Raw genomic sequence first — 13,167 nt, 5'->3', positions numbered from 1 at the left:
TTCGATATTAAAGTAAGCCAAGCCCAGACGTCGGACCGGCTATTTTTGGCTATCATAAACCTTTTTTTTTTTTTGACTAGAAGCTATCATAAACCTACACACATTCATTACGAGACACATACGGGTTATTCAGATCAATTTCGGGTGTTATGTTAGCAAACTTGGCATTAGAATTGACCATAATGCCTCCTAAAACATTATCAACATTCAACACTAATGACCGAAAAATTGCGAGCTCAATGAGTCTCTCCCTCTACTAAACCCTAGCCAGTTAGTCTCCTCTCTCATCTTCTTCTTCAACCTTCACTTTCTTTCTTTTCTCTGCTTCAGATGCAATCAAAAATGGCGATGCTTACCAAATCACGATCCCTTTTCAAAACCCTAAACCCTAATACCCTCAAATCAATCTCAACTTTCTCTCTCCTCAATCAAGAAGCTCAGCTTGCCGAACAACCGCCGTCGCAATCTCCGTCGCCTCTTCCGCCGAACCCAGCTTCCGGCAGCCCCATGTACAATGAGAACTGGCGAAGCCCTATTCCGAACAATGGTACTGGAAATCAATCGATAATTCCATCTGGGTATTTCAATCGAGGCCCTGCTGCTCTTATGCAAGCGGCTGCGCAGAAGAAGGATGCTAATTCTCTTTTGAATTTGTTTGCTGATTGGGTTACGGCGAAACGATGGAAAGATGTGAAGCAATTGTTTGAGCTTTGGATCAAATCTTTGGATGTTAATGGCAAGCCTAATAAGCCGAATGTGCAATTGTTTAATCATTATTTGAGGGCGAATTTAAATGATGGTGCTACTGCTGCTGACTTGCTTGATGTGGTTAGTTCTATGGAGGGTTTTGCTGTCGAACCGAATACTGCCTCGTATAATTTGGTGCTTAAGGCTATGCATCAGGGTAGAGAATATGAGGCTGCGGAAAAGCTTATTGAAAGGTTACTCATTCAAAGTTTTAAATTTTTGCTGATTAATCTACATTGCATTAATTTAAATACTATTATTTGTTTTGTTATGGAGAAATTTGTGGTGTTAAATGCTAGTTTTGTTTAATGTTAATGTGCTTATAGTGAAATTATGCTATATTTTTTTGAAAAATAAAAGAATTAGATCATAAATTTGCTATGCATAGCTATAATGAATCTTATTGGGAATGAAGAAGCTTGGGGCTTAATGTTAGGGTCATGCTTTCATGGTGAATTGTGAACTATGACATTAGTTGTTTTAGAAGGATCATGGAAAAATTGAGATGGTAGTACTTTATGTGTTGGCGATGGAAGCTGAAGTTGTAAAGCATAAGACTTAAACATGGGTGGATTTTATTTTGACACCAGTATTGCCTCCCCTTTTGAACCTGAGGGAAGAGATATACTCTTTTGTTGATCGATTAGAAGGAAGCTTTTGTTGGTTTCTGTGATGTTGTCGTTCGAAATCTCATTAACTCTCCTTGGATTCACTTGTAGTTTGCTATGTTGCTTCATATAGTAGTGCCTTTGCAGTAGATAAGCTCTTATGAAACTGTTATTACAATTCCAAATTTACGTCCTTTTTTGGTATGTTCGTGGTCCAGTTTGGTAACCAAACCAAATTGAAAAGGGCAGCGCATTTTTAAAGTACATGCTATAATTCTACTGTAGAGCTGCATGAGATTGTCTATAGTAGCTGCTTCAACTGGTCAGGACAGAGAGAGATGCTGTTGGCATTGCCTATTTGCAATATATCGGTTTATGAGATTTCACATTGTTTAGAGCACCTTTGGCAATGACTTAGACATTGAATCTCTTTGGTTAGCTTTTTGTTCAAGTTTACATTACCTAGTTATGTCTGAAAAGTTGCTTTGGAAGCCATCTGTGGATGGTTTTTCTTCATGATGAACATTTCTCTTTTCATCCATTGGAATATCAATATTTCTTATTGTTATGCAGCTGATTATGTTTTGATCACTGTGAGCTTGTATGATCTATTGCTCTGTAAGTGTCAATAAGTATGGATTTTGTATTGGTGAATGCTCTCAAAACACCATTAGCCCTACCACCTCTGGCATAAGTAAGGTTCAGTACTTCCACCATGCTTCTAATGGCGATGGAGAGCTCAATTGTTGTGTTCTTTGCATGTATACTAATGTCTGCTTCATTAATTGATTAATATACTTTTGCTTTGGACATTATTGGATTTCCATCTTGAAAGTTGATGAATTTGATCAGGAAAGAAGATTTTGGTGCTTGTGGAAGAGAGCTTCTCTTTGCTAACCTAGATTTATCAATCATCATGTCATGAGGACACCCAAAAAGAGCTTTGACTTAGGCATATATTTATTTCCGTGAACTTTTTTTCATGGGGTGTCCATAAAAGGGCTTTTGAACCATGGGAAGTCAATGGAAGCCCATCCTCATGACTAAAAAACTCAAATAAGCTGATTAATTGTTATGAGAACCTTATCAGCTCTCACATCACTTCACATCAGTGTGTAATGTGTATGCGTGTGTTGGGCGGGGAGTATGTTGCCGTAATGCTATTGCACATCAGATGAAGCGCCCTGCAGTTTTCCCAATTTATTGGCAGTAGGTGGCTAATACTATCAGGATTCTGAGCTCTAGAGCTTCCTTTAGTGAATGCATTCCCTGGCTTTTTGGAAAATGACGGGTCTGAATGGAAGCACAAGCACTCCTATGAACTAATTTATCACTCTTTTGTTTGTTTGCTTATCTTGATTGTGAAGGTTTTAATAAATCCTTAGATTTTGCAGTGAGAATCTAGGAATATGTTGGTTTTGTATTCTTTGGCAATACAGTCAAAGTTGTTGTTTGATGGTCCCTTACGACTACCATTGTACCTTGAGGTTGTTGATTGGTGATTCGTTTATGGAGTTGATGCCATGTGCAGCACTTTTGACACTGATGCTTAATTATATGGTATATGAGTCATAATGTTTTGGTCTATTACCTTTACAGTTTTATTCTCAGCATGTCTCTGCCTCTGTCTCTATCTCTGCACAGACACACTCACTCACAGTCTCTTTCAATGTGAGAGTGTCCTTCTTGAGTTATATACAATATTTTGAAGCTGCTTCGTTTGCAATTGGTCTGAGATAATGGTAACATGTTTAATATTTAGATAAGTATCACAATAATACTGGTGAATCAATTTGCTGTTCTTATAATTTAACTTTTTCATCTCTTAGTAATTTTCATATGATGTATTCTCAATGGCTTTTTAGATTGAGTTTTATTTTCATTTTTCATTTCTTCTGTAATTAAATTAGCTTGTTGACAGATAAATCCTATTCTTAATTTATCTAGGATGCTGCAAAGTGGGAAAGAGTCTCAGCCTGATGAGGAGTCCTATGTTTTGGTTATTAACATGCTGTTGTCACAAGGCCAGATTGATGCCGCCTTAAAACATATAGATCTAACTCTGAAATCTGGTTATATGCTGTCAACAAAGGTTTTTGGTGATTGTGTCCAAAGCTGTGTTGACAAGAAAAGATTGGATAGTTTGGTGACGATTATAGAAAAGTGCAAGGTATTGTTATGATTATTGCTTGGAGACTCATGTGAGATATGATTTTGTGTTCTCATTTTGACTATTTCTATGCATCATCAGGCCATGGACCAAAATAAAGCTCTGAGCCCCAGCTGGAACTTGTGCAACAATCTTGCAGATGTTGCAATACAGAATGATAATAGCAAGCTGGTCTTTCAAGCTTTAGGATTTATGGCTAGATGGATTCAACTGGGTGAAAACACGAGGCCCCCTTTTTTTCACTCTGTTGATGAAGGATTAGTTGTTTCTGCCATTGCTACAGCTGCCCGTACTTACGACTCAACTCTTTTGGATGCATCATGGGCCATCCTGAAGAGATCCTTGCGTGAAAGAAAGCCTCCCAATCCAGAAACCTACTTGGCTAAGATAAATGCCCTTGCTTCCCTGGGAAACTTGCAGAATGCTTTTAGCACTCTCAATGAACTTGAAAAAACACATGCAAGTTCTGCAGGGGAGGATCTGCTGTCACCATTCACTTCTCTTTATCCGTTAGTTGTGGCATGTTCAAAGCAAGGATTTGAAACTTTAGATCTGGTAAGTCTTCTATTTTGCACCTTTCTATTTTGACTATTTGGCTTCCTATCATTTCAATTTGGGAAGTACCAATTATCTACCCTTTTCCTAAGGGTATATAGACGAAATATATTCTTGGAGCTGATAGACATTGCAATGTTATATTCCATTACTAGGTTAGATCCCGTGTCATGCACGGTGATCGATCTATAGTTATATTCAACTATAGATTATTGATTAATAAGTATTTTATCATAAATTAGTCGAGAATTAATATAAGTAAATGATATGTTGATTTGGTACTTGCATTTTTTAAGTGTAGCTTCTAATACACAACTAAAACAAAAGCAGGCAAAAAAATTTGAGCAATAATTTTTTTTCTAGGTCACAAATTAGTTTAAGAATATGACTTTTGGTTTAATAGTTGTCCAAATTTCTTTAAGAAAGATTTGTGAATTCTTTTTATTTTAAATATAATAATCACTACGTATTAATATGGAATATGTATAAAAAATAGGAAATTTTTTAAATTACCACTCAAAATGTAACCATTTTCGAACTAACCACCCAATTTTTTTATTTTTTTTTAAAATTACCACCCCTAAAATTGTATAAATGCTCTGATTACCACCCATTTTGAAAATCCGGTGGGATTCTGACCTGTGGGCCCACTTTATTTATTTTCTTTTTTTTTTTTTTTTCTTTTTTATGTTTTCTCGACTTCCCTCTCTTTCTCATTCAATTTTCCCAACTAACCCTATTCTGCATTCAATTTTCTCCTTCCACCTTTTCTTCATAATTTCTCAACAGCTCATCAAATTAGAACCCTAATATTCTCATTAAAACCCTAATTGTTCTTGCAAGAGAAATTAATCGTGGGTAAATGCTTGTACTGTAGTTGTTGCATTGCGAAAAAGTCCTCCATTGCTGCCAGCCTGCCACAACAATTCCAACAATAAACACCCAAAACAAGCTTACAATTTCAGCAAACTTAATTGAAATTCAAACAAATTCTTTTATAAAAACCCCAATTTACTATTACCAGACACCTAATTGCCAAAATATCACAATTAATTCACGTGCAGAACAAGAAACCTAATTAATTAAGCCCACAAATTCCCCCAATTACAATGTCACAAGAACCCTATTTTTTATACAAAAAAGTGAGATTACCTTATGCGAATTGAAGTTCTTTCGTTGTTGAAGATGCTGTTGCAATTACAAACGAGCTCAAATTTGTGGATAAATTGCAGGTAGGATTGAAAATTGAATTAGAGGAAGAGCCTTATAGGAAAAATCGGGGGGGGGGGGGGGGGGGACAATTAGAAAGCAAAATGGATTTTTAAAATGGGTGGTAATTTGAGCATTTATTTAATTTAAGGGGTGGTAATTTAAAATAAAGTTTTTTTTTTGGGTGGTTAGTTCGAAAATGGTTACATTTTGGGTGGTGATTCAATAATTCTCCTAAAAAAGTAATATTATTTTGATAAATGATTTGTTTCCTTAATTAACAGATTTTTTTTTTTATTAAAAAAAAATAACTAAAGACACGTGTCATTGCTGGTGTGTCTTTTAGTATATAAAATTATTGATTGATTATTGATTGATTGATGCTTATATTATTATTTGGTTATTCAATTGTGTTTCCGAAATTTCTTTTACAAGGTTAAAAGTTTATCAGTTTTGACCTTGACCCTCACGACTGTGTTTGAGAGAACATTACCATGTGGGACCATTGTCATTATTGATTTCCCTGAAAGGTATTTGTCGTGCAGACGTGCACTTAGTAATTGAACGTATTTTTAGTAAAATATGTTTAGTTCAGCAAAAACAAGCTGGGGAAAACAAAGTGTCATCTCCCTTAATTAGGTAAACAAAGTGTTTACGGGCATCAAATTTCTTTGGGTTTGGAATTAGCGCTCAAATGTTATTTCAGTTCCGTCAAAGGTGGTAATTTTGTCATAGAATTTTTCTTTATCTTTCCCAAAGGGTAGTTGTTAAAGGTTGTCCTTCACCAAGGTGATTGTTGATTTTTCTGATTTTTGCAAGTGGTGACTGATGACAGTTTCTTTGTTTTGGGAGGGGCCAACCAGCCAAGGGGGGTAAGGGTGCTTGGCTACCAAGCATGAAGGGCTTGTTTTTTTTGGAGTCTAGGGGAGGATAAAAGAGTTAAAGAGCTAGCCCAAATCTGGAAACTAGGCAATAGGCTCTAAGGCTTCTAGATGATAACACATCATATTCCATACCCCCACCCTCCAACCATGAGATTGCCGTTGATTAAAGCTTAATTGCTTGATCCCCTTTTAATCGTCATGAGTATCCCCCACCCCATATTTATGAGATTTTGGTTTGTGAGAATTGACCATATGATCTCAAGGTTGCATAATTTAAAGCATAATTGCTTCTCCTATCAGAAGGGGGTGAGGGTGGGGATGGTTATAGTTGTCTTTCTGTGGGGTTTATTTTTTTCACTCTGGCTTCAAAATTCTTTCTGTTGATTTTAATTTTGAACAATTTTCCATTGCACTCTTCCCTACACCTCCTTTTTCTTTCAGACCAACCATGCTTGCTAGAAAACTTTTTATAACTAGAGAAAGAATATTGTTTAGCTTGTTTGTTATGGAATATGGACTCATTGGAGCTAGTTGAGTGAGCTCTGCAGAATCCATTTTAATAGTCGTATGGAAATATTGTGCTCAGTGTGCAAGGAAGACTTGTGTAATTTTGTTTTTAGAGCCCACTATTGATGTACTTATGTTTACTGTTGAGTTTGAAAAATAGTGTGCTATCTTTAAACTTTTATATTTGTATTTTTCTTAGGTGTATTTTCAACTAGAGAATTTGAGTCGTGCAGACCCTCCTTACAAGTCTGTAGCTGCCTTAAATTGTGTAATTCTGGGCTGTGCAAATATATGGGACCTTGATCGTGCTTACCAAACATTTGAAGCAATAAGTTCAACCTTTGGATTGGACCCTAATATACATTCATACAATGCTCTGATGTCTGCCTTTGGAAAATTGAGGAAGGTTTGGTCTACAACTCATTTAAATTTCTATCTCATGTGCTGTTTCCTATTGCCCCATGAGATTCATTTTCTGGTTGCAGACCTTTGAAGCTACAAGGGTATTTGAACATCTATGTAGTCTGGGTGTGAAACCAAATGCTATGTCATATAGTCTACTTATCGATGCTCACCTCATCAATCGAGATCCAAAGGCTGCTCTTACTGTACTAAATGCAATGGTAAAGATAATCCCCCATTATTTTTTCCCTTGGTTTCATATTTCTCAAGAAAGACTGTTGAGGCGTTTATACTAATCAATCAATCAAAGCCTTAATCCCATAAGTGGAGTCGGCTACATGAACCAAAAGTGATTGATCTCTTTTAAGGAGTTATACCCTCTTAAAAAATATTGTATAAGTGAGCTTCCTTGAACAAGAAAGTGTCCTAAGTTACAAGATTTTGCTGTTTTCGTTGTGGCTTATTTAATTAACTCTAATTGGAATTACCCCCTCGCAGGTGGAAGCTGGTTTTGAACCATCAAAAGAGACATTAAAGAAGATCAAAAGACGATGTGATCGAGAGATGGATTTTGACAGCAGTAATCAAGTAGCATCTTTTGCCAAGCAGAGCAGAATCTTTTTGGGCTCTGATAATCGAAGGAACATTTTGTTTAATCTGGAGTATGGGACTGAGTATGCCTCGTAGTCCACCATCGCTAATGCCAATTGGAAATCCCTTTTTAAGCAACCAGGTCGCCTTTTTGTTTGTAAAGAAGCAATTTTATTGTATTTTGAGGTTTTGGTTGAGCCTAGGATTGAGCTCTATTTATACTCCCCCTTTTCTTCATGTACCGATTTTGTTCCTCTTTTTCTCAGGGTCATTTCTTTGCAGTAAAATTTTCTAACTTTGACAGCTTAGGAATAATGCAAAACTAATCATGAAGTTCCAATTTTACAATTTTTATCCCTTGGCAAGTTAAGAGTTGTAGTGACTAGTGATGGAACTGTAGAGAATCCCTTAAGAGTGTTACAATTCCTTCTAGTTACTTCAAAGTTGTAACTTTATTATTTTATTAATACGAAGTAATAATTTATATATATTCAATGGTAAACTTGTGTTTTTGCACATTTGATTTATTAATCATATTTAATCTCATATTGCATTCATAACTATGTTGTGTATTATCAATTTTTTTAACTTAATTAGTTTAGGTGGTTAATGTTACACAAATGCTCCTATGTAGTACCATTTTCTCTCCACCTCCTTTTGTTCAAAGTCTTTGAACATTCTCTGTGCAATAATACAAGGTCATCAATGAGAATTTATCCCTAAAACATCTAAATTTATCGGTCATATGAAGTAATCGGTGCGCATTGGATAGAGTTTGCTATGATTATTATCTGGATCAATTTCGAAAATAACATCAACTACTAATTTGCACAGATTAAGAACAGAAGTATACCACTATACCTTACCTTCTCTTTGTATCAACAAACATAAAAGGGAATATAATGATGTGAGTAATTCGGGACGGAAGGGCTGGATTAAAAATTTCACTAATTATATCGATTATTATCAGAGCACATTTATTTTTTGAGTTGATTTACTATTTTAAAAAAATAAAAAAAAAAATAGCAAATTGAATCGACAATACTCAAATTTGTCTTCTTACTCCGAAATAAACGTTTTATATGATGTAATTTTGTAATATTCATAAGTAAAACCGCTAAGTTACTAATGTAGTGGACTTTACCGGCTTTACTCAATTTTAACTTAAAATATTACGAGACTAGAGATCCCTCGATTGGACCAATTCAAAAGAAAAATTAACATAAACTCACAATATAGATTAGGAAATTAGGAAGTAATTGAAGCCCAGAAGTATTGAAAGTTGATCAACTTTTAGAGCAACTCAGCCAATTACCCAAAACCCAACCCCACCAACAACTTCTATTGGTGAAGATTTGGATCAAAACCATAAACCCTACTAAAATGTTGAGCATATAATCTCATTTTCTGCAATAACAAAAACCTAAAGAATAATCAACAACCCAGAATTACTCGTAATTTTCTGAAAATGGGAGGAGGAGGAGCCAAAGAAGAAGAACAAGATGGATTGTCTGTACACTCTCCTTGCAAGGCTCCACCTTCCTCTGCTTCTTCTCTCTCTAAGGTTGTTCATCTCTCTTGCTGTTTTATGATTCTGGGTTTGCTTAATTTATGTGATTTTTCAACTGGGTTTTTCTAATTTTTAATTTTTATTGTTGGGATTTTGATTTGTAGGAGCAATCACAAGCAGAATTGGAGCTAAGATTTTTGGAGGCACTTGAAATTTACCCTCCTGGAAAATTGAAAGGCATGTTTGTGAATTTCCTTGTTCAATTTGTATAAAGTTTCTGCCTCATTTTGTTTAATTTGGGGTTTTTATATTCTGGTTTTTTCGTTTTTATTTTCTGAGAAATTGTAGTTAATTACAATGATCATGGTATATAACTGTATATACATATATAAATGCATGTTTGGTGAATCCTTTGTTGTTACACTCGGATATTGTGTTCTATTTTGTAAACCGTAATTTAATTATAATCAATGTTATAGGCTTATAGCAATGCAAACTGATGAAAGAATACCGCGGCAAGTATAGATATCTACATTTTAAACAAATGAACTGGTAGTTAATCATCTTGTTCAATGAACAGTATCTTAATTATCACTCTAGTTGGACTGTTTGAGCTCGTTATTTAGATAGATTAACACAGTTTGCTTTTGATATTATCTAGAAAATACAAGTACGAAGTACATGTTATGCTTATGTCTAATATCGTGTTAACAATGTGATTAATGTAAATATGTAACTTCTGAGCTCGGTCCCTTTTTGAACATCCATGAAATTAATAATCTATCATCAGTCTCTCTCTTTCTTAAGGCTTGGTCTGTGGACTCATGCCAAATTAGAGAGCATGTTTTTGTTGAACCCTCAGTAGGAACCGATCTTTCATTTTGTTATATTCAAGGTGAGGATGAGTCCAAATGACTCTACAAGATAATTATTAGACCAAGACTGCTATACGGGTCAAAGTGTTGGGCATTTAGGAATGATCATATTTGGTAAATGGGAGTTCGCAAAGATGGGTATGTTTGGATGGATGTGTAGGAACACCTAAAAGGGTGGAATTAAGAATAAAAATACTTGAAAGAAAGTGAGAATTGCAGATATTAAGAATAAGATAAGGGGGAATTGATTACATTGGTATAGGCATGTGAGGTGGCAATCAAAAGATGCTCAGGTAACAAAAGTGTAGAGTTGGGATGATAGGGATTTTACAAAAACTTGAGGGAGGCCAAGATGACTTGGATAAAAGTGAAGGAAGTAAAAATGATCTGAAGAAATTGGGTCTGCAAACTTTTACATGAACTTATAAGATTTGATAGAACTATAGAAGGAAATGGAAGGAGTGGACCTTTGTCAACGACCACTAGAGATAAAGTTTTGGTTCATGCAGCCAACCCCATCATATTGGGATTAAGGCTGTTGTAGGAAATGAGTCCAGAATCTCCAGATGACTTTAAAGAACCTGTGGACTTTTGATCTATGGTCATTCCGTCTTAATAAGTTTTTGACTGAAATAGACTTGAATATGATGCTTAATCATTTCAGCAAAACGAAAACTACACACTTAATAGACTGTGATTTTTTGAAGACTGCACCTTAACACAATGACGTCCTTTAAGCTATTTGTCTGAGCCCAACAACTATTAGTATGTGCATACTTGTAATTTTCTTTCTCCTTAAAATTATAATACTTTCCTGAATGAGCAGCTTCCAAAAAACCATTACACATCTTTTTTGTTAAGTTTTACCATCCAAAATATGACAAATGTCCTTACATCACCATACCTTGTACTTTATGGAAAACCGCTATTCCATCTTCCTCTTTATCACTGCCTCCTTACCAGGTCATCCTTGCTTCCTTTAAAGACTACCAACACCTCCACCTCGCTTTTGTTCTAGCCACATTACTCCCATTGTATATGCTCATTTTCATCTCTTTCCGTATTTCTGTTACACTTTCCCATGTGTCCTTTTTCCCTTCCCTTTTCTAGCAATGCCGTAAATCTAGAAATGAAGAAGAAGAATTTAGGAGATCAAAGAAGGAGAATGAAGTAGAATAGTTGATTGAAGAAAAAGAAAAATGATTGCTCCAGTTAAGCTTGGATATCTCCACTTGCTGGCATGATCCTATCAGTATTCCAGTGGCTCTTGGAACGCTCACCCTGGATTTGACCACCAAAGTCCTCTTCTGCATCATGCTCACTTGTGAAGCTGCTGCAATGTCTCGGTTCTTAATTGAAGAGTCCAAGTAACATAAAAATTAAGGTGTAGGTTGTTGTGGTGGTTGGGATTGACAATGGGGATGTAGTGGACATGGATACTTTTGCGGTGGCTATGGTAAGCTTGGCTGGGGATGTCGTGGATGGGTAGGGAGTGGACCAGCCAAGTGGTGGTGAGAGTAAATAAAGGGTAGAATGGTAGATGGATAATTTAGATGAGTCTCCCCTGATTTCTAAATAAATTTGCCAACATCAAGTGTTGCATTTTAAGGAAGCGGAGGAGACATAATTATCAAAAATTTGAAGCCTCCATCTAATAGCAACTTGAAACAGGTTGCTCCACACAGACACAGTACACCCAAATGTTCTTTTTACATTTCACTGAGACTAGTGAAGTAATGAGTCATGCGCACAGTGGATACTGGATACATCATTGATCTTCCTTGGATATGGTTTGTTAGACTTAATCTGTTTGCTTACGTGAAAGAAATAAATAACTCCTTTTTGCCTTTTGTGGTGAAGAAATCGTTAAAACTAAATGTTGTGCTAGAATATAGTACTAGTCCAGTGTTTGTGTTCTGAAGACACCAAAGGCGAAGCTCCATATTAAAATAAATGCTTGTAATTGATCATTGATCAATTCTTTTCTGTTATGTGAAAAAGTTTACTATGAAGCACTTAGCATCATATCTATGCAGTTTGTTTTTAGTATGGATTATCTGTAAATTATTTGTAAGAATACCATAATAGGATTTTCTGCTTCAGGCATTCATCGTCACTTTGTCCTTTATGGTGTGATGGAGTTTCTCCGAAGAAGGTATGTGCTCTGTTATTGTTGTTATGCATTTGTTTCATCAATTATTTATAGATGATTAAACTAAACTCAACCATGCTACATTGCTTTCCCATATTAATTCAACCAGCTTTGATCGCCAATTCTCTTCTGAAGAGGTTATGCGCTTGCTGGACCGTTTCTACAACTTGGAGATGCTGGTAAGCAAGCTGTTGAGGATCAATTTACTCAGTCAGTGACTGATGGGAGGTTTATTGATTTACCTTACCCTTCTAGTTTAGTATGGCCTTGATTATCTATTGCTCTATCTGCAAATTCTCAGTTACAGGCTTACAACTAGGAGATTTTATATAATTTCATTTCATTTTCAATTTAGTGATCAATCTTTTTTTATTTCCAATTTCAGAGAGGAGATGATGAGGATGCAGAATTCCCACATCGTGAGGAGGAGTTCTCTTTGCCACAAAGCTACTTTGCAAAGGATGAATCTTAAACAACTAAACTAGATGAACATGTACATTTTTGTTCTAGTTAAAAGCTCATCAACATTTTTAATCTCGAACCAAAATTTTGAATCTATCTGATTATATGATTTATATCATATCATAAGCACTTCCTGTAAATGGCCTTAAAATGTGCTCATTCTGTTAGTACTCACAACAAGGGTTTGTTCAATGGCTTTATCCCAATATTTGAGGTGGTTTTTACTTTTGCTGGTTCTTTTGCCTGTGTGGTGTTAGATTTGCTGCTAGTGATGTTTGTTATATCTTTCTCTCGGCGATTTAGTTTTGCCCATATTGTCTTTTTTGTTGGAAGAAAAACCTGTGTAAATAAGTGTAATTAAACATTGATATCGTAATCAATGGCATGTAGGATCTTTTTTCGAATTTACTCTAGCATGAAGGTGCTGGCACATTGCTCGAAGATTTTTGCAGCCTGATTGGTTGGACAAAAGCATGTTTCCGATAGCAAGGGTTT

At 35.6% G+C, this 13,167-nt stretch overlaps 2 protein-coding genes across 4 annotated transcripts; both read left to right on the top strand.

The window, feature by feature from the left end:
• The first annotated feature begins 174 nt into the window (after positions 1 to 174).
• LOC145602550 (pentatricopeptide repeat-containing protein At1g26460, mitochondrial-like) lies at positions 175 to 7,941 on the top strand. The gene is made up of 6 exons (XM_081658742.1): positions 175 to 941; positions 3,303 to 3,525; positions 3,607 to 4,080; positions 6,880 to 7,086; positions 7,166 to 7,303; positions 7,581 to 7,941. The coding sequence occupies exons 1-6, from the start codon at positions 331 to 333 to the stop codon at positions 7,767 to 7,769; spliced, it is 1,842 nt and encodes a 613-aa protein (XP_081514868.1). The 5' UTR covers positions 175 to 330; the 3' UTR covers positions 7,770 to 7,941.
• A 995-nt stretch (positions 7,942 to 8,936) lies between these two features.
• LOC145602041 (uncharacterized) lies at positions 8,937 to 12,900 on the top strand. Of its 3 annotated transcripts, none has more exons than XM_081658151.1 (5): positions 8,937 to 9,237; positions 9,348 to 9,420; positions 12,147 to 12,213; positions 12,320 to 12,438; positions 12,596 to 12,900. In XM_081658151.1, the coding sequence occupies exons 1-4, from the start codon at positions 9,142 to 9,144 to the stop codon at positions 12,426 to 12,428; spliced, it is 345 nt and encodes a 114-aa protein (XP_081514277.1). In that variant the 5' UTR covers positions 8,937 to 9,141; the 3' UTR covers positions 12,429 to 12,438; positions 12,596 to 12,900. The 3 variants fall into 3 exon arrangements, with proteins under 3 accessions (XP_081514277.1, XP_081514275.1, XP_081514276.1); XM_081658149.1 differs by having other exon boundaries at positions 8,938 to 9,237; positions 12,320 to 12,389; positions 12,596 to 12,896; XM_081658150.1 differs by having other exon boundaries at positions 8,941 to 9,237; positions 12,162 to 12,213; positions 12,320 to 12,389; positions 12,596 to 12,893.
• The last annotated feature ends 267 nt before the right edge of the window (positions 12,901 to 13,167 follow it).

The sequence above is a fragment of the Chenopodium album genome, chromosome 21 (genome assembly GCF_948465745.1).
Source record: "Chenopodium album chromosome 21, dcCheAlbu1.1, whole genome shotgun sequence".
Lineage (NCBI taxonomy): Eukaryota > Viridiplantae > Streptophyta > Magnoliopsida > Caryophyllales > Amaranthaceae > Chenopodium > Chenopodium album.
Note: the sequence above shows the minus strand (reverse complement) of the source record. Positions and strands in the feature narration are given on the sequence as shown.

What these genes read in the sequence shown, in the direction of transcription:
- LOC145602550 (XM_081658742.1), top strand. Translation starts at nt 331, where the DNA reads ATGCAATCAAAAATGGCGATGCTTACCAAATCACGATCCCTTTTCAAA. An exon ending in CGATTATAGAAAAGTGCAAG is followed by an intron (nt 3,526 to 3,606) that starts GTATTGTTATGA and finishes ATGCATCATCAG; the next exon opens with GCCATGGACCAAAATAAAGC. An exon ending in CCTTTGGAAAATTGAGGAAG is followed by an intron (nt 7,087 to 7,165) that starts GTTTGGTCTACA and finishes TTCTGGTTGCAG; the next exon opens with ACCTTTGAAGCTACAAGGGT.
- LOC145602041 (XM_081658149.1), top strand. Translation starts at nt 9,142, where the DNA reads ATGGGAGGAGGAGGAGCCAAAGAAGAAGAACAAGATGGATTGTCTGTA. An exon ending in CTGCTTCTTCTCTCTCTAAG is followed by an intron (nt 9,238 to 9,347) that starts GTTGTTCATCTC and finishes TTTGATTTGTAG; the next exon opens with GAGCAATCACAAGCAGAATT. An exon ending in ATGGAGTTTCTCCGAAGAAG is followed by an intron (nt 12,214 to 12,319) that starts GTATGTGCTCTG and finishes TAATTCAACCAG; the next exon opens with CTTTGATCGCCAATTCTCTT.